This window comes from Trachemys scripta, chromosome 3 (genome assembly GCF_013100865.1).
Source record: "Trachemys scripta elegans isolate TJP31775 chromosome 3, CAS_Tse_1.0, whole genome shotgun sequence".
NCBI lineage: Eukaryota > Metazoa > Chordata > Testudines > Emydidae > Trachemys > Trachemys scripta.
The window spans coordinates 19,174,594-19,196,681 of NC_048300.1; the positions used below are offsets into that span (position 1 = coordinate 19,174,594).

Sequence of the window (22,088 nt, forward strand, 5' to 3'; positions counted from 1 at the left end):
CTTTCCATATCATATCCAATAGCTTTCAATTATGCATAACAGAGAAATTCAATGTATCTCAACTCCAAATGAACAATTCAGTAGAATCTTGTTTATTCACATTAACAGGTGAGAGACCTAATGCAAATTACAGGTGAATCTCAGATTGTTAGGATTGGTTCAGTGAGCCCAATTCACCATTGCACTGTACCTTGCATTGTCATTTACACGGGTAAAAAGCAAGTGTAAAATGCTACCCATTCTGATTTGATAGAATTTTACACTCACTTTGCCCCAGTTCGAGGCCCCAATCCTGCAATTTACAACGTAAGGGCAGACTTCTGTATGCCCAAGAAGCCCCCATTTAAGGCAATGGACTCTGTGCAGGAATGCCCCTAATGCCTGTACATTGTAAGACCTCAATCTTGCAATTTAATTATACAAGGTGCAGGGCAACAGTAAATTTAACCCAGTATGTCTGATACTGGGTTTTCCATTTACAAGCAGGTAGTGATACTTCACTTAGGCCTGGTCTACACTAACCCCCCAATTCGAACTAAGGTACGCAACTTCAGCTACGTGAATAACGTAGCTGAAGTCGACGTACCTTAGTTCGAACTTACCGCAGTCCAGACGCGGCAGGCAGGCTCCCCCGTCGACTCCGCGTACTCCTCGCGCCAAGCAGGATTACCGGAGTCAATGGGGAGCACTTCTGGGTTCGATTTATCACGTCCAGACAAGACGTGATAAATCGAACCCAGAAGTTCGATTGCCTGCCGCCGAACCAGCACGTAAGTATAGACAAGCCCTTATATTCATCCCATCACTAATACCAGCACTTCCATCTTTCAAATCAGAGCACGCCTAATCACAGGCATTTTCTCGCCACCTTCAACACAGCAAACCTTCTCCACCAAAAAAACCAAATTTGTATTATTAATTTGTGAGCTTGCAGTGTACTGAAACATGAACTAACAGGTTCTCCTGAACAAATTCCCAACAGATTAAGAATGCATATGCTCCTTAAAAGAGTACAAATTAATCATATATGAAGCAGGGTATTTGCCCAGTATTTCAATACTTTTTACCGTACTAGAGAATACTTTCCACACTCAGTATCAAAGGGAACAGCAAAACACACCATTCCCAGAGCGAATCCCTGCTAAACTGTCCATCTCGCAGTGCCAGCACTAAGCTCTCATCCATACTTAAAGGCCATGGAAACATTAAAGACCATAAATAGCTCTTAATTCAAGTTGAGAGATTGGAGAAAAAAAAAAAAAAGAGGCATCATGTATATTTAATACAAGCAATACAAAGGATAGTATGCCCTACAAATTAAGCATTACATACACAGATGTACTTGAAAACCAGTGGCTCCTACATAAACAATTCACACAGACTAGATGTCCATCGCTTGTGACTGTCTGAATATTCAGAGATTAAATTTAGCAGTAACTAAGAAAATAGAGTTCCAACCAGCCAGAATTATCCCAAAAATTATTAGAATTAGAAGCAAATCATGAAATAGCACATTATTACAAAGAGCTGGCAAAAATGATTAGTTTGTTCTCATTTAAAGAGCCAAGCTTTAAAGTTAATCTCCAAGGACCAACTTTCACTGTCAGATATACATGTGTATATACAGGTGTGATCTCAGTAGCAGCTGTTCAACGTGACCCTACAGTTTAGATCTTTGCTAAAGATATATTCACCGAATTGTTGTTTTACTTCATCATTTATGTGATGCAAAATATATATACAAAACACAATTTAAAAAATAATTTTCTAGTTATCTCCCTATCTGATAAACAAAAATACAACCAAAAGAAAATAAAAAACTAGTTTGTTTTTCTCTTTTTTGTCTTAGCAGAAGCTTTCACTTTAGGATTATTTTCAGGTTTTGGTTCCCATAATGCGTTTCTTACAAATCTTGCTGCAGCTCCTTTATCCAGTTTGGACGCCATTTTCTTGTCAGTTATTTCTTTGACTCTGTTCATGTACGTTCTTATTCTCTCCTGGAAGATATTAAATAAAAAGCACACCCAATATTATTCTGTGAAGACATGTACTATTAAAATTGAGATCAGTGAGAACAAAGCATACGGAACATGATGCATTCCATAATATACAGCAGAATAAAATATTTCATCTCTGTTCAAACTCCAGTGGATTCTTTGCAAACTCAAGACTGCCCTTTTAGCAGATTTTCTGCAACACATGGTGATTGTACCAATAAGTGTATGAGGCCATTAGTAGTACAACTTCAAACATCTTTATATATCTAGGCATACGTATGGTCCTCATTCCCATAGTATTTTATCTAATACTATTACAACCTAGGGGCCTACTCTTCCAATCCTTAAAAAGGTCATACACCCACTGAAGTCAATAGGAATTTTGCACAAGTAAAGCCTGCAAAATTAAGCCATATGTGCATTATATACATATAAAATATATATCTGCTGAAATTCAAATCTCACTACTTCCAAAATATTAATCTGCCCAACCAAAACCAAGAAAGCATTTTTTTTTTTTTTAAAGAAACTCTCGATTATTCTGTGATGTGTATTTTATACAAACACACACAGAGGAAGTATGGTCCTCTGGGACTCAGGAGATCTAGTTCAATTGACAGCTCTCCCACAGGCATCCCATGAGACCTTAGACAATGAGTTAATGAACAGCTATTATGTAGCACTTTACATATTCCCTGAATTAGAGACAATAAATAAAATATATACATTTCGTGTACACAGCTAATACATATATCAACATACAGCGTATGTGTTATATATGCACATGGCCAACATTTTCTACCTTGGGTCTCTAAAGTCAGACACCTACATCATTTACCTGTTTTTCAAGGATGATCAGAACCCACATCTCAAAACTGATCTCTGAAAATGTTGGCCAATATTCCAATGTAAAAGGTGTAGTTTTAACTCGTTAAGCTTTACAGGGTATGAATTTATGGTACGCTGTAATATTTCTCTAGTATGATTGAGATTGCTAATCAGAACAGATGGCAATCCAACACAAATCAGCAAGGGAAAGGAGTTGACAGAAACATCGCAACAAGGTGACAGAAAAAATGAACTCTGACAGCCGGAAGGAGAGTTTTATTAATATCACTTGAAACCCCAAGTATTACCGATACATGATTACATGTTGAGCAGAGTTCTAAAAACAAAACAAATGGTGGGAGAGTAACTTTTTCTGATTGCCCTTTCCACATGAGTGATAAGAACATCACATTACTCATGGACAAAAGAAAGATTTATTCATTCACATTGCTACTTGTAAAAAGAAATTGGATGAGAAACTAGAAGATAATCTGCTTTCAACTAAAATCATCAGCAATTGTCAAGTATATACCAGTATATCACTTGCTTTAGATTTTTATGCTGTATATTTTTAAATAATATATTAAAATAGTGCAATGCTTTTGTACCAATATAGCATAAGAGGGAGCAGAAATTGAATCACCATGAAAAATTAGCAATCCAATTTTTGTTCCATGATCCACTACAGACTGCAAAATCCAAATTATAAATAGAACACGTTCTTTTGATATTCAGAGTAGTTTTCTGTATTCTTCAACCATAAGCACTATTACCTTGATTATGTAGCATTACCTTTATGTGTATTCTAATAATACATATAAGTAAAATATATTCATACAGCACCGATCTATTATTATTATTTACATAAGCATTTCTAAAGGGCATAATTTCTATTTTTAATATTGGTATTAGTATAATATTTCTATTATTTTCTTCAAACTAAATGATTTGATTTTTGAAGTCAGCAGAATTTCCAAGATAGCAGACCTTATATACTGTACTCATGTATCTAAATGGAATATAAAGACAAACCTAAAAGATTTATTATAGGTTGTAAATATGTCACTAATGCAGAATTACTGGACAGTACACATACAACTGATGCCAAAAAAGCTTTTAGCTTTGTTGCTGAACTGGATTCTTTACTGCTGAGAAAATGAATTAATGGAGGAACTGGAAAAGGGGGGGGCATCTTTCCCGTCTTTGCTAGTAAATCAACCACACTATTCTTTTAGTCATACAAGAGTCAGAAAAGGCAGTCTCGGAGATTAACATGATTCCAAGTATTTATAGGAAAAAACACCATACTGGAAACTATAAATTACTATTAGACATGTAACATTTTTCTGTTCAACAGATACAGTGAAAAGCTGGTCTGCTCAGAATCCAATTCTCAAACAAAAGGTGGGGAGGGGGGGAAGAAGGGGAAGGTAGGATGAGACCATTAATCTTATTCTGCTTTTCCAATTTTACCAGGCTTGACAACTTTGCTTTCCACAGATGATACTGTTTTGAACTAAAAATATCATGACTTTCTTAATTTGGAGAGCTAAGCAGCTTATATCAACAGTTATACAATGCTGTGCATACACTACACCAGTGCATGGAGACTGAAATTACATTTTTAAATGCAGAGTTAAAATTATGTAAGAATTACTTGCCCTAGGCAAGTCTGATTTTGCAATGCATTTTATATTGAAATCTTACCAGCTCTTGTTTCACTGGATGTTCCTTGGGATTGATTCCTTGAGTGGCCAGGTATACTGCAAGAAGAAAATGCGTTCTGTTGAACATAAGGGCAGGAATGATTAAGGTCCCAATCCTGTAGCTGACAATACACAGATGAATTGATGAAGTTTGCAGGATTAGAGCCTAGCTGCTCTGTTCAAATATCTAATTTAAAAATATTCTAATCAAGTACTCCAGTACCAATCTAATATGGTTAACCAAAAAGGACAGAAGAGGCTGCCAAAAAAACCCAATATCCTCATTTACATATCTGAGGCTAGCCTATGTAATTACCAATTTTAATTTAGAATTTCAGCATTGCTTACCCTGATTGAAGGATATTAGCAAACTTGGGTTCTTAGGATAACTGAAAGAATACTGGATAGATATTTGACTGCAGAATTTGATTATTTAAAATTTACAGCCATCAAAAAAGAGTTAAAATGGCCACCATAAACTCTGCTTCCTCTTATCGCCCTCCTCCAGCATACTTACCCCAAAACATCGAATTTAACGTGTATGCAGAAACCAAATCCAATTTTGCTTGTTCAAGAGGGTCCAACTTAAAAAACAAACAAAGGTGATCATTTGCTTCTGCATTGTTTTTAACTAAGATGTATAGTAGCTTTCAGTAATATACACAGTATAATTCCATATGAATATATTTGTGACAAAGAACCAATGGTACATGGTTTTGCAATCAATTGTCCTTAAATATGCTGTTAATACAGGCAATTTAGCTACGAGGAGAACTTTTATCACAGAAACTAGAGATGGAAAATATTTTTCAGGGGCTTGCCTACACACAAGAATTGTACTACTTTAAATTTACTGGGACATTTAAAGTAATATAGTGTGTTTTAACCAGGATGGCTTATTCCCATAAGAGAAGGGGAAATAAGTTGGAGGGAGAGTTAGCTCAGTGGTTTGAGCATTTGCTTGCTAAACCCAGGGTTGTGAGTTCAATCCTTGAGGGGGCCAATTAGGGTTCTGGGGCAAAATCAGTACTTGGTCCTGCGGTAGGCGGCTGGACTCGACCTTTCAGGGTCCCTTCCAGTTCTAGAAGATATACCTATTTTTTTTTAAGCTATAGTGGTATAAAGCACCTTTATACTGATACAACTAGGGATTTAATTTTGGTAGAGAAATTCACACCCACAACAGAAATAGTTACATCAGACAAAAAGTGTGTGTAGACCATGCCTAAATCATCAAAGTCTCTCTCTGCAGGATTGTTCCTCAGTGTATATTTATTCACTTTTTATCCAGTTTAACATTAAATGCCACAGGCTAATAAAAGGTGATGGGTCTGGTTGCTGAGAGGCACTGAGCACCTGCTATGCCGACCTCTCAGGATAAAGCTCACATTTCATCACCAGGATTTTTCCTCAAAATAACTCTCCCTATCCCCAAAATAAAACAGCACAGAAATTTAGAATGCAAGAAAAAGTTATTGAAATCCATTTAAAGTTATAATAGAAGGTTAGTATGCCACAGACAATTAACAAACACGAACACTGTACACATTAGATGATGTGTTCTAGGTATGTTGGAACACTTTAGGCTATACATCGAAGGAAGAAAAAACGGGTAATGAGGTTTTTTTTTTTTTTTTGGACTGTCAAAGTCAATTTATTGTTTTAGTCCTATAGGATTTCCAGGAACTCTGATAACATCATACAGACCACCAGCTCTAACATGGATACTGTCGAAAGACTGGTGTTGTCAGGACTGATTTCTTCATAATTTATTCATGTTAGGAATCCTTAATGGATAAACAAGTCCTCTCACGTATGAGCTTTTTTGCCCCAAAGAAAAATTACAAATTCAGTTTTAAATGTTAAAAATATATAGCTGCTTGTATGAAGTCCTCTGGCAGTACTCCTTGCACTGAATCTACATGCAGAAAAAAAAATATGTTTTATAGACTCCCTTAGATCTGCTCTTAATAGTAGGAAGGGATAGCGCAGTAGACTAAGCATCAAGTTTTCTATTCCTTGGAACCAAAAGTTCAAATCCCAGCGTCAACTCGTTCTTCCTAAATATATAAATTGAGAACAAGGAAGTTTACTGCGTGAAGGTCTTTCACATAAAACTATTGAAAAATGGCTCGCCTCTGTACTCTTGGGGGACATTAAAGATTCTATGGCCTTTTCCATAGGGGTGGGGATAAGCCCTCACATCCTTGGCCTAAATGACCTTACTGACCCACTACTCTGTGCTAGCTGGCTAATGCATTGGCTACATTTCAGTGTTATTTTGTACGTATATAGCTTGTGAAGCACTTTGAAATAAGAAGTGTTCTATAAACGTGAAAATATTTATTTAAATACTAGGTCTCTGGGGCAGGGACGGTCTATTATGTGTCTGTACAGTGCCTAGCACAGTTCGGAACCCAATCAAGGCTCGGGTCCCAAGTGCTACTGTAATACAAATTAACAACAAAACAAGAATAATAAAGGTTGCTGGTGGGGGCGGTTGTTTACCTTTTCAAGAAGTTCACTCCTAGAAACAGACATCATAGTCTTCAGCATGTCATCTACAGAACCAAGAGACTTTTCAAATGCTGACAGATAATCATGAATTTCATTTGGGTATTCTTCCCCACTATTATCTTCCTCTGCCATCTCCATCTACAAAGAAACAATTATCATTTTAACCAAATATTTAGGGGTAGCAGGATTATATTTTAAAATATGGGGAGGGGGGAAGGGAATTCATGAAATTTTCGATTAACAGGTGTGTAGCCAATTAGTTCATTGCAGAAGTAATGTCAACAATTATCTAGCTAATCATATGGCAGTTTCAAGTATCTGCCCTAAATGCAGTACAGCATGAAGATCCATCATGAACATCATTGTTTTAATATCATATCTTTACCCCACACCAAATATTTGACTCCATGGTCTGTGTAACAATAATGGAAAGAAATATTTGTCTGTTTAAAAAAAAGGTACCCTGTTAATCATCTTGTAGGTAGAGATTAAAGAGCTACATCAACAACACCCCTTTCCTGTACAGCTGCAGGGCTGTACCAACTATTTTGCAAAAGGAAAGCAGGAGCATCCCATGTAGCTGCAGTTCCTTTATATGTGGGCCCTCTGGCACTTTTGCTCTTTCCTGCTCAGTACAGAAGGAGGAGGAGCACAGAGACCCATGGAATTATTACTACAGCTGGTCAGAAAATTTTCATCCAGTCTTTTGTCAGAAAAAGCTATTTTGACTAAACTGAAATTTTTTACGAAACTGTATTGTTTTCAACAAAATTTCCTGAAAAAGAAAAACCTGAAGGAAAAAAATTGCATTTTGGAAATTTTGTATTTTGGAAAATTTTGAAGTTTTGTTTCAGAATTTTGTTTGAATTTTATTCTATCAAGTTTTTTTTTCATTTTTATAGTAGTAATGCATAGTATGTAAAATTTGAAGTCAAACTCCAAAATCCCAAATCAAAAATTTTTGAAATTAAATATATATTTGTTTTCTTTCCAATTTGGAATGAAAAATTTTGAAATGTCAAAATTTCCCACCAAATAGAAATTCCAAGTTTTGACCAGCTGTAACCATTACTGAAACCATGTTTTCACAAGATGAATTCTTCATGAACAAGTGTTCCAATGCATTAGGCCTAGATAAGCTTGTCTGTGCACCTTAATTCAGTCCCCTTGTGCACATGCATTATGATAGTCTTTAATTACATGATCACATATTTTTTCCACAGCACCCCTGCCTCATTCAGTTCACAGAATGGATGGTGCTCATGTAATGAGCAGTTACTCAATGTTTTGTTTTTTGCTCAGTGTTTTCAATGGGTGGCTTTATCCCTTACTTACTGCACACTATTCAAACTGTGCTCTGAATATACAATTATTAATTTCCTCTTGGCTTTTTCTGTCATGCTCATCACTCTAGTATTCAAGCGCTTCACAAATATTAATGTATTTTCACAACGCCTGTGAGATGAGAGGTAATATTACAGATGGGGATTTAGGCACACAGACATTAAGCTCAAAGTTTTCACTAATTTTGGACGCCCAATCTGAGATGCCCAGGACCTCATTTTTTCCAGAGATCTTATCAGATCTCAAGGGCTCAAGTTAGGCACCCAGAAAATAAGGAACACACAATTAGGAGCTGTGAAACCTAAAACCAAGTCTGATTTATAGGAACTCTGACTCAGGCAGGGATAGAATCCAATTCTGCAGGTCAGCATTCAACTGTGTTAACCATGACACCATCTTTTCTCTTCCTTCAATCTCCTGCCTCATTCATTACACGCCTTTCAACTAGATGAAGCGGGGTCCTACAGACAACAATTTCCTTCATTACACAACCCTGAGTCATCCCCAGAGCAACTTTCTAACAAGCTGTTGCCTTGTTCTACTTGCCTTGTTCTACCTTAAAAGGACGTCAGACTGCATTTTGAAGGACCATGTCTTGGACCCATAGGATTCTGTTTTGCAAGAACTTGGGAGTACACTATGCCCCTGTTGTACTACGGACATGATTGGGCACTAAGACTTTGTCTACATTGGCAGGTGAATGACAAAACTTTTGTCGTTCAGAGGTGTTTAAAAAAAACTGCACACACGCACACACACACACACACACACGAAAGACAAAAGTTTTGTCAATGAAAAGCTCTGGTATGAACAGTGCTTTGTCAGCAGAAGCACTCTCCTGCCGACAACACTAATGCCACTCGTTGGGGGTGGAAGTTTGTTGTCGGCAGCACAGCTGTAGCGGCACAGCTGTGTTGCTAAAAGCTGCGTAGTGTAGACAAAGCTTAAATTTATACCATTAATTCCTCTCTGGTGATAGCTGGGATTACCAATTGACATTCTGTGGAACCCTGAAGTTTGTCCTAGGCTAGGGATCTCCTCACTGGCTTCTGTGGCAGCTCAGCCACTGTCAGGGAAAGTCTTTTTGCTGCTCCCATATTTGTTTATAGGACTGTACTTGAAACTAGGTGTCCTGAAAATAGTAATGGAGTAGTAGAAATAAAGACTATTGGGGGGGAGGGGAGTAACAACGCAAAATGGAATCAGCAATTATAAACAAGTGATACAGTTAGGCAAACAAGATAAGAGGAGGAGGATTTGGGGTAGCGGGGCTGGAGGGTTAGGGAAGAGAGAGAAATGTTTTAGAAAAACTCTTTACCACATTTTGAAAATGGTACTGGCCACATAAGTTTCAGAAACTGTATTTTGTAAATGTAATCTATGAACAACCACCCGCAAAGCCAGCAGAAAAGCCAAGGTAACAGCAAACAGCTGTGAAGTCCCTGGAGTTTGTTTCAGAGGAAAGATTTGATCTTTCCCTTTTCCTGACAAGAGTGTGGTTTATGAGAGAGAGGTTTCTTTTTATTCATTAAGTCCTGCTGGGTTCACATGGGAGGAAGGTTGAGGTGGTACTCTACTCAAATTCTATCCACAATTCCAGTTACTGTAGCAGTATGTTTCTGCTAAAATGATCAACCATGAAATAGTTAAGAAAGCTAACATTGGAACGGTCATCTGCAGTCTTCAGAATTACAACCCCATTGAGATGAATGATGGCCATTCACACCTCTCAGGTCTGCATCGGATCACATTCTACATATTGAACTAACCCTAAAATGTTCAAGCTCCCCTACGTATCATACCACATGTTTACAGGGCATTTAGGTCAACTGCAAGGCTCCTGGGAGAGAGCAGAGCTGCATGCACAGGAAAAGGCAAAGTATCAAATATCTGTATGCAGTCAAATTTTATATTTCTGTGTGTTTATTTTGTCCTGGCCTTTCCTAATTAAATAAAGTTATAGAACATGGTTGACAACAAGCAAAGGAAGAGGAGGTTATTCACCCTGTGCAGTAACTGTGGTTCTTTGAGATGTGTCCCCCTGTGACTGCTCCACTTCAGGTATGCATGCGTCTCAAGCCCTGATCGTAGATTTACTTTTAGCAGGGTCCATTTGGCCTGCACATGATTCTCTATACAACCTCATCCCGCATGTATAGGGCCTATAGAGCTGTGCAGGCGAACTGCTTTCAGCTCCTTCTCTATCGAAATGTCTATCAAAGAACCATCCAAAGCAGAGGGGAAGTAGGGTAGGTGGTGGAGCACCCAGAGCGAGAGACATCTCAAAGAACCACAGGTACTGCACAAGGTGAGTAACCTTCTTTTCATCTTTGAGTAGTCCCTATGGAATTCCACTTCAGGTGGCTCCTCAGCGATTTCCCTACAGCTTTGGAATTGAGTCCAAGACTGAAGACTGTACACATGTACCAACACATAGTTTAGAAATGTATGCACTGCAGCCCATGTAGCAACTCTGCATATCTCAGACACTGGAATGTTCTTGAGTAACACTCTAGAAGTTGCCTGTGATCTGGTAGAGTGTGCTGTTATCCTTTGGGAAGGTAGAACACCAGCTGCGTTGTAGCAAGCAACAACATACCCAGAGGTCCACTTTGAAAGTCTCTGTGGAGAGACTGTGAACTCCTTGGATCTTTCTGCAATGGAGAAAAACAGTCTAGGTTATTTCTGAAATTGCTTGGTTATAGCTAGATAAAAGGCTAGAGCCTGTCTCCCATTTAAAGTATGAAAGGAGGTCTCATGTTGAGATTTATGTGGTTTAGTGACAAATACCGGTGGATGGATGGTCTGGTTGAGAGGAAAATCCAAAAGCACTTCACGTAAGAATTTAAGGTATGGCCATAAAGAGACCTTATCCTTAAAAAAATATATATATATATTACACACACACACACACACACACACACACACACACATACACACACCATAAACAGGGGAGTCAGTCATCAAGGCCCCAATCTCCCCAACCCCGTGGGCTGATATGGTAGCTACTAGAAAAGCTGTCTTAACAGATAAGTGAAACAAGGAGCAGGTCGCCAAAGGTTCAAACAGAAGTCCCATGAGGTATCTAGCACCAGGTTGAGATCCAAGAACGAGTAAGACCCTAAACCTGGGGGTAGAGGGACCCTAAACCTGGGGGTAGAGGTTCACTAAACCCTTATTAAATCTTGAGACACAGGGTGAGCAAATACAGAAAACCCTTCTAGTGTGGAACAAAATGCTGATCTTGCGGCCACATAAACCTTAATAGAGGTAATTGATAACTTTGATTTCTTCAAATCCAGCAGATAATCCAAGATGGCTGAGAGCAAAGATGATTCAGGCACAAGATACTGACAGTGTACACCAGTGGTTGAACCTTTTCCATTTCTGAACTTAAGTAATTTGCGTTTACTTCCTTCTACTGTTTAGTAATACCTGTTATACCCCTGTTGCGCAATGGATTCTAATCCCCTGAACCATCTAGGAACCATGTTCAGAGGCAGAGGACCCTAGTTTGGGGTGAAGATGCAACCTGCATCCTGGGAGAAGAGATGAGGAATGGTCAGAAGACTGAATGCCGGTTGGACACACAGGTGAAGCAGGTAAGGATACCAAGTCTGTCTCAGCCAGGTCAGTACTATAAGAATAACCCTGGCTCTGTCCTATTTGATCTTGTTCATCACTCTTAGTATTAGCAGTGTTGGAAGGAATGCATAGAGAAGGCCCTTTAGACAAAGAAAGAGAAAGGCATCCCCCAAAGAGTGGAGACCTAGGCCTCCTCTTCAGCAGAATAGGGGGAACTTCTTGTTGCTGAATAGGTTCACTTGTGGAAGTCCACTTTTAAAATATTACTTGAAGAATTTGAGTCCAACTCCAATTCAGAGTCATGGGAAAAGTGTCTGCTGAGTATATCGGTTGTAATGTTCTGGACTCCAGGAAGGTAAACATCTGAGACCTGCATCTGAAGACTAAATTCACTTATTGATGAAGTTAAGCATCTTTAGAATCTTTGAGAATATCCTTGGGGATGAAGAGAGACTGAAGGTAAGAACTTGGTATTGAAAACGATCCTGGCTCATGGTAAAACGTAGAATTGGTTTTTCCTGTGTGGGAGATGTATCTCTATATGAAAATAGGCATCCTGTAGGTTGACAGCCGAAAACCAATGTGCTGCCTTTAGAAAAGCAATTACAGCTGCCACAGTCACCATCGTGAACTTCTGAGACTTTATAAATTTGTTCAGTCATCTCAAATCTAAGATTGGTCTCCACCCGCTGTCCTCCTTTCGCATGAGAAAATACTTTTGTAAAACCCTTTCCCCCGAGGAGATGGGATCATTCTCTCACATCTAAATGAAGGAGAGTGTTCCCTTTCTTGACTCATAAGTAGTCTCATAAGAGAGATCCCTAAAGAGGAACGGGTAAGAAAGGTGGGAGAGAGCATGGGATGTAAAGTGGATGTTGTAGCCCAATGTTATACCCCCCATGATCCACTTTTCTGTGGTAATATGATGCCAACCCTATTGGAAATGGGAAAGGCTCTCTCCAAAAATGGGAAGGTGGGCAAAAGTTAGCCTGCAAGCTATAGGTGAGGAAAGTATTGAACCCTCAACAAACCCATCAAAACTGTTGTTTTGATGATGATTGGATTCTCTCTGAAGGAGCGTGAGAAGCTCTCTTCCTCTGGAATCTTTATCTCTTTCCAGCGGGTTTGGTGGTTCTGTGAAATCCAGAGAACTGGGCAGGGTGCAATCTCTGGACAGTCTGAGATGTGCTAAATCTCCTTGTTTGTATGAGTACATGTACGCAGAGACCTCAACAGGCCCCGGAGTCCCTCAGTGTGTGAAGGGACTCATCCACAGTCCCTGAGAAGAGCTTCTGACCATCAAATGAGATGTCCTCAACAGTATTCTGAAACTCTCAGAAACCCCAACAGCTGGAACTGACACGCTCTACACATAACAACCGCCGTGGAGATGGATATGGTGGAGGTGTCCATGGCATCGAATGAGACTTGGAGAGCGGTTCTGGCTTATACCTGAACTTTCAGGATGATGATCTGAAAGAGTTCCCTATGCTCCTGTGGAAGATGTTCCATAAAGGGCTGCAAACTTGTAATTCATGAAGTCATACTTGGCCATGATCACCTGACACTTTGTGATCTGAAATTGGAGGGTCACGAACAAGTAAGCCTTGTGAATCTTTAACTTCTTCAAAAGACACATGAAGGTCCTAGAATTGGCAAAAATCATCGACCATTGATAGTGGTGGATGCATGACTGCCTTATCTGGAGACAAGGATGAAACAGAAGTTTGAGGGGTGGCCTCCTTACCCGCCCTAGTCTCCTGTTCTTCAAAGATCTCCTCATGTTGGGGATTTGGTAGAGGAGATTGTGTAGCTCTAGCCTCTTGGTGCAATGGAGCCAGAGGTCTGGCAAATTGCTGCCGATACACCACCCAAGCATCCCAGCATGGCCACTGGGGAGGGGGGTCCATATGCGAGAGCAGCTGGTACTCAGGACTGATCCAACCATTCCTGTAGTAGACAAGGATCCTTGTCAAAGTATGGGTTCCTATACCTATGTGGAGGGGAACCTTATACTGATAAAGAGGAGACTAACTAAATGCCTCCTTCATCCACCTCAATGTCCTCCAAAGGGGTGGCTCCAGTAGACAAAGGCAGAGAATCCTGCAGTACGAGGAAGCAATGGTAATCCAGAGATTAAGGTCTTGGTACTGAAAGTCATTTGGTATTCACAAACAGTGAGGACTCCAGCTCATCTAAAACGGACAAGTCTTTAGAATAGCAGAATTCCTCTGGTACTGAGTGGGTTGGTATCAATGCAGCAGTTGAGGTGGATGGTACTGTCAATCTGGAAATACATAGGCAACAGGGCCAAAGGTGTCCCATGCTTCGATTTTGCTAGTACCAACAGTGCTGAATGAGAAGGCACCAATGGTAAGTGTGGGGTAAATGGTGCCGTTCTAAAGGAGTGTATATGTCCTGGGCCTCCCTGTCCTTCCTAGATAGTATTGGGGGGCCTGCTGGAGCCATACTTCAGAGAAGCACTCTGGGATCTCCCAACCCCACTGGTACCAAAGGAAGAGTCCTTTGTCCTCACAATACTGAGTCAAGAGGTTGAGGCCTCTGATACTATAGACTTAGCCCGAGATCACTGCCTTTTGAGAGTTGGCTCCTTCTGGTGAGAGACCGAGCACCTCTCCTTTGGAGTTTTCCCTGAGCCCAACCAAGTTTTCCCCCTCGAAGGTGTGCTGGACCAGTCCAGAGACCGATGTACAGGGGTGGGGGGCATTCTACTGCTGATTAAAACTGGCTAGGATCACATGATTGCAGTTGCCATCGGTAAAATACCTCTATTAAAGGAGCATAGATGCATACTTTTCCATAACCCAATCTGGACCAAAAGAACAGAAGACAAAAAAATGGAAAAGAAACGGGGAAGAGGGACAGACCAAAAATATTTCTTGCTAACTCTGGTATCACACATACCAAGAATGAAGTTACTAATGATTTAGTTGACCTTGTCATGCAGCATGGACAGGGAAACTGCATACAATGAAAATTAACCACACATTAGAACAAAGCTGAATATTAATACCTACACAGTACCCTCCACTGACAGGAGAAGCGTGCTCCCCCTCCTCAGCATGGGAATGGATTTGCTGAACCTACGTGTTTTCTGTTTGTTGCAACGGGAACTTGCAAGTTCCTACTCCTGCTGTTTGGGGACCTCTCTCTTTTCACTAAACTGTTATTTCAGTGTAACTAATCTCTACACAGGATATGTTACAGTGCTGGCACATGCCAACAATAAGGCAGCAGTTAGCTTAAATGGTTTTGATAACATTAAATACACAAGAAAAAAACTCACACTACTTTAGAAAACATACATCTTCACAAAACTGGTGTTTGTATTTTTTGGATGGGGAGCTGGGGGGGGGTCCTTGGCCAAAATCAACATGCAGGCTGCATGTTCACACCTACAGGATAGATCACACCAAAGGGGAAATAAGACTACATAGATGACTACATATATTTAGGGGCAATCCTGTGACCTCCTCAATCCTTACATTTCAGTTATTAAGCCACAAACACAATTACCTCAAAGTTCAAAATACACAGACAACCACTTTTAGAACAAGCAGAAACTTATCACAGACTTGATTAGTTCCTGTCCTGGATTTTTGCTGTATAGGTTTGTCTGTTGGATTTGCCAGCTTTCAGTCTGTTCTTGTTTGTTAGTTAAGCACAGCAATTCCATTTTTCCAAAACATTACCGGGCCAATAAAACATTTAGTTAAATGAGGATCTGCATAGTTTGGAGAATAAAACTATTGGGTAAGCAATTCATAAGAAGAGTTCAGGGTAGTTCAGGAGAAGATGAGGAGAATAAGAGATTTGAATAAGACAGTACTTCAGGCAAATGAGTGTTGGATAAATGGGGCTGGAATATTGCTGGAAGGATAACTTGTGGCTGATAATACTTTATCGTTATACCACCTTTAATCTCAATAGAATACAAGGCACTGAAAAATCCAACAGTGAATACAGCAACTTCTGGGATAGAGGAATGTTTGCATCCCACACATGGTACTCAGCACAGTAAAGAGGAGCAGGGGTATTTTGGCTAAGGACACAGAGGCAAACTATTATTCATGAAAAATGTGACATAAGTGCTGTAATATCAACATACAGTAGACAGGATCCTGGTTTTAAATCGTTGTTGAAAGGTTGTCCTGCAGTAACTAACCCAGGGGTCGGCAACGTTTGTATTCTACGTAATATTCAAACAGAAAAGAAAAAAGCACTTAATATTCTTTATTCTGCTGCTTCAATATTTTAGTATATTTCACTGTTCACTTCAATATTTATCTATATTTCTAAGCACTACCAGCTCTCGGGTTAGACATTTCCACTGCCTTCTCAAATGAGATTTCACTTTTGCCAAATGAATTCCCTAACAAATAGAGGATTAACCTCCCTACAAGACAAATATTTAATAAAATTAAATCAAAATGTAAAAAACCTAATAGGTTGAACAATTATCTCAAATTTGAGTATAATTTTAATACCTACATAATATCATGTATAACACCTGGTTTGAAATGTAGATCTGATCATGCAGAATGGTATTAACCTAGTCCTCTACTTTGAGTGTCAACTCCTGGGGGCAGAGACTATCTTTTTCCTACGTGAGTATACAGTATCTAATACAATGGGGCCCATGACTAGGACTCCTAGACATTACTGTAATATAAAAAATAAATCAAATAATAATCATTGCTGCTGGCAGTTAATAACTCATTGTCACCGTGTCCACAAATGTTTTGCTCCTAATCCCCGTCAGACCAGCAGAGAAAACATGGTAGAGCTGGAAAGCACATACAACTGTTCTGAGTTCCAGCATAGCACTTTTCAGCTTTTGCAGAGCCTCCACAAACTAGAGACCCTTCCTGAGAGAATGACTGCCATCACAATAATAATTAAATCACCACGAAATACAATATTTTCACAAATTTGCCTGTCCTGATCTCCTTAAGAATATCCCCCAAAAGATACAATGGCTCCTGACTCATTTTCTGCAAAGTTGGGAAACAGACAAATGATCATTTTTTATCACCGCATTCAGAGCTCTGGCCCGATTAGCAGCCCAGCGTATATAATGCATACTTCCAGAAGAGCTCATGATCAGCAAGATCCCGCTGATGCCAATGAGATGGAAGCTGCCGCTGTCTTTCGGCACTAAGTAGTAAAACGTAAGGATGTCTTTCAACCTAAGTTCAAACTATTAACGATTTTTATCTGAGACCCGGAAAATCTCAATCTTGTGGTTGACACAATGCAGAACATAAAAAAGCAAGTGTCTAAACTTGGCTTGACAGCCCCATCATTGCTGCACCACCTACACTCAATGAAGCCGGCTTTCAGGTGAGCTCTTCAACCTGATCCCTATGACTCATAAAACTGTTTTTATTCCTTGTGTGATATCATTACCTGTCCTAGATTCCACATGTTGCGCTCTTTTTGCTTACATAGTAGGTTCTCCCTCCTGGACAAATCTGACATACACCCACTCCTGTTCAGCTACAGACCTGTCAATGGATCCATCAGCAATCACAGTGATGGCTTTCTTTATGTATATCTGGAATGCTTCCTAAAGAGCATTTGCATTTTAGAGAACAATCTAGTTACAAGAGCTTCTTGTGCACAAAATGACATTTCCTCCTTCCACATAGGTACATGGGAACACAGAACTTCTGTCATCTGTTTAATAGAGCCACAGTTTGAAGCACCTCTGCAAATCAAACCGTAACAATACCCCCCATCTCTGCCCATCCTCCCAATGCAATTTAACATGTTGATACCCTGAATGATTTATCTCCCAGTAGGGTGACCAGATAGCAAGTGTAAAAAATCAGGACGGGGGTGGGGGGTAATAGGTGCCTAAATAAGAAAAATCCCCCCAAAACGGGACTGTCCCTATAAAAATCGGGACATCTGGTCACCTTATCTCCCAGAAAGAAAGAAGAGAAATTATAAAGGTAGGGGAAGAGGATGCACACAAGCCCCTGGCATGGGGGGAAGGAAGACTGGGAGAGGACTGGAAAAGGAGAAATGGAGGGGACATAGCCCTTGGCACTGTGGGGAGAATGGGGAACTTAGGCATTGGGGGCACACAAGAACCCTGATGGGGAGAATGGTGGACCGGGGCACATACGGAAAGGGAGCACATTGTTCCCCATGCCAAGGGCTTTTACAGGGCAAGGGGGACACAGAGACCCTGTTAAAAGGAAAGGATGGAGGAGCTGTGGAATGAGGGGGATGGGAGGGTGGCACACTGGGAGCTTGTGGAAGGGAGAGATGCAAGAAGCCCCTCATGCATGCAATAACCTCATCCTAAACAAGTTACAAAGCGTGTGACCCCCCCCCTAGTTTTATATACTCTTATACCCTCTCTTATTTGACACATTTCAAAGGTAAGCAATCCCAACCTTCTCTTTCATCTGAGTTTTTCCATACCCTTCATCATTCTCATTGCCCTTCTCTGAACCTCTTCTAGTTTTGCAATATCCTTTTTGAGATAGGGCAACTAGAACTTCCCACAGAAACCAGATGAGGCCACACCATTGATTTATATAAAAGAATTATAATATTCTTTGTATTATTCACCATCTTATTCTTTATGTGTCCTAACATTGTTAGCATTTTTGACTGTAACTGCACATTGGGCAGAAGCCTTCATTTTACATGAGCAGCAAAACAGTCCTGCATGTGCAGGAAACAAATTCTAAACATCTTACAAGCATTGAAAAGAGGAACACCTTTATGAGAAAGTTATACATGCTTTCTGCAAAGTACCCCAAACAGGTCACATTTCAGATATAATACCTGTGAATTCTGGTAGGCACATTTATATCTGAGGGCTTGTCTATACTGGCAATTTACAGCGCTGCAACTTTCTGGCTCAGGGGTGTGAAAAAACACCCCCGAGCACAGCAAGTTTCAGCGCTGTAAAGCGCCAGTGTAGACAGCTCTGAGCGCTGGTAACTACGCCCCTCGTGGAGGTGAGTTTTTTTAACCACACAAGACACGTTAAAGCGCAGCAGTGCTTTAGCATTGCCAGTGTAGACTCGCCCTAAATTTCTCATAATCCCTAGCACACTCTTCTGTGCTACATACTGCATGTTTTCTTGGCCAAGGGACTGCAGTACTATAGTATCCAGCCTCTTTGCTGATTCAGGCCGATTTTATTTTTTTAACCAAAAAGTGTTCATTTCAAACAAACAAAAAAACATTAACCAAGACGATGTGCTTTTTATACAAACATATTTAAAACAGTGTGCAAATTGAGGACTGATTTGCCAATTAAGCTGCCTCACACTAGCAACCGCAGTTAATTTTGCAATTCAAAACTGTAACAAGGTATCAGTATTTTTCTATCTCACACTCCAATTGTGTTTCACAGCAGCAGGAGCTAGTCTGACTGTAATCCAGGCCTGCACAACATGCAGCCCACGTGGGCTCACTGTGCAGCCCGCGGAGGGTGAGTAGGCAAGCGGCAGGTGAGGGAGGGGGGCTGAGTAGACAGGCGGGCAGTGGGTAGGCGAGCAGGGGGTGGGGGGCTGAGGAGGTGAACGGGCAGGCAGTGGTGGGGGGGCAGGTGAGCTGGCGGCGGGGGGGGGGGCGGAAGAGGGGGGGGGGGGGGCAGGGGGGGGGGGGAAGGAGGCAGGCCGCGGGGGGGGGGGGGCCTCAGGAAGCGAGCGGGATAGCAGTCGCGGGGGAGTGAGTAGGCAAGCAGCAAATCGGTGGCTGACCTGTTCTACTGATCTGGCTCCTATCCCCTCTCCAAGGGTTGCAGCTGTCTGGAGGTGCCTGCCTTCCATGCCTACCTCATACAGTCAACAGGGCAACTGATTAGAAAGTGGGGGGAAGATCTTATTCTACTTCTAGCAAAAAGACATTTTTCTTTTACCTTAATTATACTACCTTCGGGGCCCGCTATAATGTATTACCGAAGTGCAATACTGCTGTCTCAGTGGGGCAGCGCTGAGGAAGTAGGGTTTGTTTCCGCGGGACAGGCAGAGCTGGGGGGGAAGGTGTTGTGTTTCAGGGGGGCCTGGGTGGTGCTGGGGGGGGGTTTCAGGGGGGCTGGGGGGGGGGGTTGATCCTCATCTGTTTTCTTTGGAATAATATGGCCCTCGCGGCTTTACGAGTTGTGCGCGCTGCTATAATCCATTTTACTAGGGAGCCGACTCGTGCTTAGCGGACAAGCTGAAGCGCTGCTCTCCTTTCGGGTACAATCACAGCGCAGAAGAACGGCCTCTGAACTACGCGTGGCCCATACCTGCCGGCTTTCCGTCCTGTCCTAAACGCCCACCCAGTTGTGTCTCGCTGTAATTACTGACGAACTCTCCCAAGGCGCCAAACGTTGCTGCTCTGGGCTCGTACGGAAAATAAGACGGTTACCGCGAGGGCGCGGTGAGGGGGGGGTGCGGCTCAGGCCGGAAGGGGAGCCCGGGGTCCGGCCGGAACACGGGCGCGGGTGGATGACGTAACAGGAAGGCCTGGGCGGAACGCCGCAGCAGTTACGGACACTCAGCGCTCTGTCCGGGGACGGGGTGATGGGCGGTGAGTCCAGCCTGAGTGACTGGGCGAGAAGCCAATGGAAGTTCTGCTGTTGGGGGGTGACCAATCCGGAAAGGGACTGAAGCCGAGGCGGCTCCGGGAGCCGGAGCCAATCCGCGGAAGACGCTAGCTTTATGGGGCGGTGTCAAAGTGACGCGGGCTAATCCGGGAAGGGAGATCGGGAAGGGGCGGGTGGGGGTTCAGCGTCCGCTACTCAGGAGGTGAATAAGAGCAGGCCTTGGCGCTCTGGCCAATCAGAATCGGAGAGGGCGGGGCTTGGTCCCGTTGCGGGTGGGAGGGGTGTACCGCGGCCGGGGCCTAGGAGGAGAGCGGCCCGCGCGCTGGGGGTTGTTGGCCCGACCCACCTGGCGCAGCCGCAGTGCAGTCTGAGGCTGAGGCCGCGCGCCCTGGGGAAGGGGCTGCGGCGGGGGCGACGCGAGTACTGCTGGAAGTGCGGGGGGGCTTTATCCCTTTGCAGGGCAGGGACCCTGAACCCAAGAAAGTGGGGCCCCAGCTGCTACAGGGGCAGCCCTACAGGGCTGTGACCATTCTGCTTACACAGCCAGCCCCATATACAGAGGGGCCGTGGAGGGACTTTCCCCACAGAGGGGCTTGAGAGGAACTCCTCATTTCCCCCCACCCAGGCAGGGGGTGATGGCGAGGGCACCCCTCACAGATCAGGAGCTCACATACACAGGGGGTGTTCGTTGGTGCGTGTCCCCCAACATCCGGTGAGCTTTAGCATTGCTAAGCTGAGCCATTTGAAAATCATGGATCAGGCCACCTCCAAAGCGACTGACTTTAAAAACAAAATTGTTTAGAATAAATACAATTTGGGGTCCTTAGCTGACAGCTTATTTTTGGGCCTGCAAGCTAATTCATCCTCTTTGGCCACGACCAGTATGATGCCATCTTTAATTGCATGACCAGTAAGTTAAAGAAGTATGGATTGGATGAATGGACTATAAGCTGGATAGAAAGCTGGCTAAATTGTCAGGTTCAACGGGTAGTGATCAACGGCTCAATGTCTAGTTGGCAGCCAGTATCCAGCGGAATGCCTTCATTAATGATCTGGATGATGGGATGGATTGCACCCTCAGCAAGTTCACAAATAACGCTAAGCTGCGGGGTGAGGTAGATATGCTGGAGGGTAGGGATGGAATCCAGAGTGACCTAGACAAATTGGAGGATTGGGCCAAAAGAAATCTGATGAGGTTCAGCAAGGACAGGGGCAGAATCCTGAACTTAGGACGGAAGAATTCCATGCACTTCTACAGGCTGGGGACCGACTGACTAAGCGGCAGTTCTGCAGAAAAGGACCTGGGGATTACAGTAGACGAAAAGCTAGATATGAGTCAGCAGTGTGCCCTTGTTGCGAGGAAGGCTAACGGCATATTGAGCTGCATTAGTAGGAGCATTGCCAGCAGGTCGAGGGAAGTGATTATTCCCCTGTGTTCGGCACTGGTGAGGCCACATCTGGAGTATTGCGTCCAGTTTTGGGCCTGCCACTATAGAAAGGATGTGGATAAATTGGAGAGAGTCCAGCGGA

At 42.2% G+C, this 22,088-nt stretch overlaps 1 protein-coding gene across 2 annotated transcripts; it reads right to left on the reverse strand.

The window, feature by feature from the left end:
* Positions 1 to 684: 684 nt before the first annotated feature.
* On the reverse strand, positions 685 to 20,421 carry C1D (C1D nuclear receptor corepressor). Of its 2 annotated transcripts, XM_034764245.1 has the most exons (6): positions 20,259 to 20,413; positions 10,992 to 11,046; positions 7,040 to 7,186; positions 5,049 to 5,115; positions 4,533 to 4,588; positions 685 to 1,997 (listed from the first exon to the last, which is right to left on the reverse strand). In XM_034764245.1, the coding sequence occupies exons 3-6, from the start codon at positions 7,184 to 7,186 to the stop codon at positions 1,821 to 1,823; spliced, it is 447 nt and encodes a 148-aa protein (XP_034620136.1). In that variant the 5' UTR covers positions 10,992 to 11,046; positions 20,259 to 20,413; the 3' UTR covers positions 685 to 1,820. The 2 variants fall into 2 exon arrangements, with proteins under 2 accessions (XP_034620136.1, XP_034620135.1); XM_034764244.1 differs by lacking the exon at positions 10,992 to 11,046 and having other exon boundaries at positions 686 to 1,997; positions 20,259 to 20,421.
* Positions 20,422 to 22,088: the final 1,667 nt, after the last annotated feature.

Excerpts from the sequence above, each read along its gene's own strand:
- C1D (XM_034764245.1), bottom strand. The coding sequence starts at position 7,186 with ATGGAGATGGCAGAGGAAGATAATAGTGGGGAAGAATACCCAAATGAA. Across the intron at positions 5,116-7,039 it reads GGAGTGAACTTCTTGAAAAG|TTGGACCCTCTTGAACAAGC; the intron begins GTAAACAACCGC and ends TTGTTTTTTAAG. Across the intron at positions 4,589-5,048 it reads GTTAAATTCGATGTTTTGGG|TATACCTGGCCACTCAAGGA; the intron begins GTAAGTATGCTG and ends TTCTTCTTGCAG.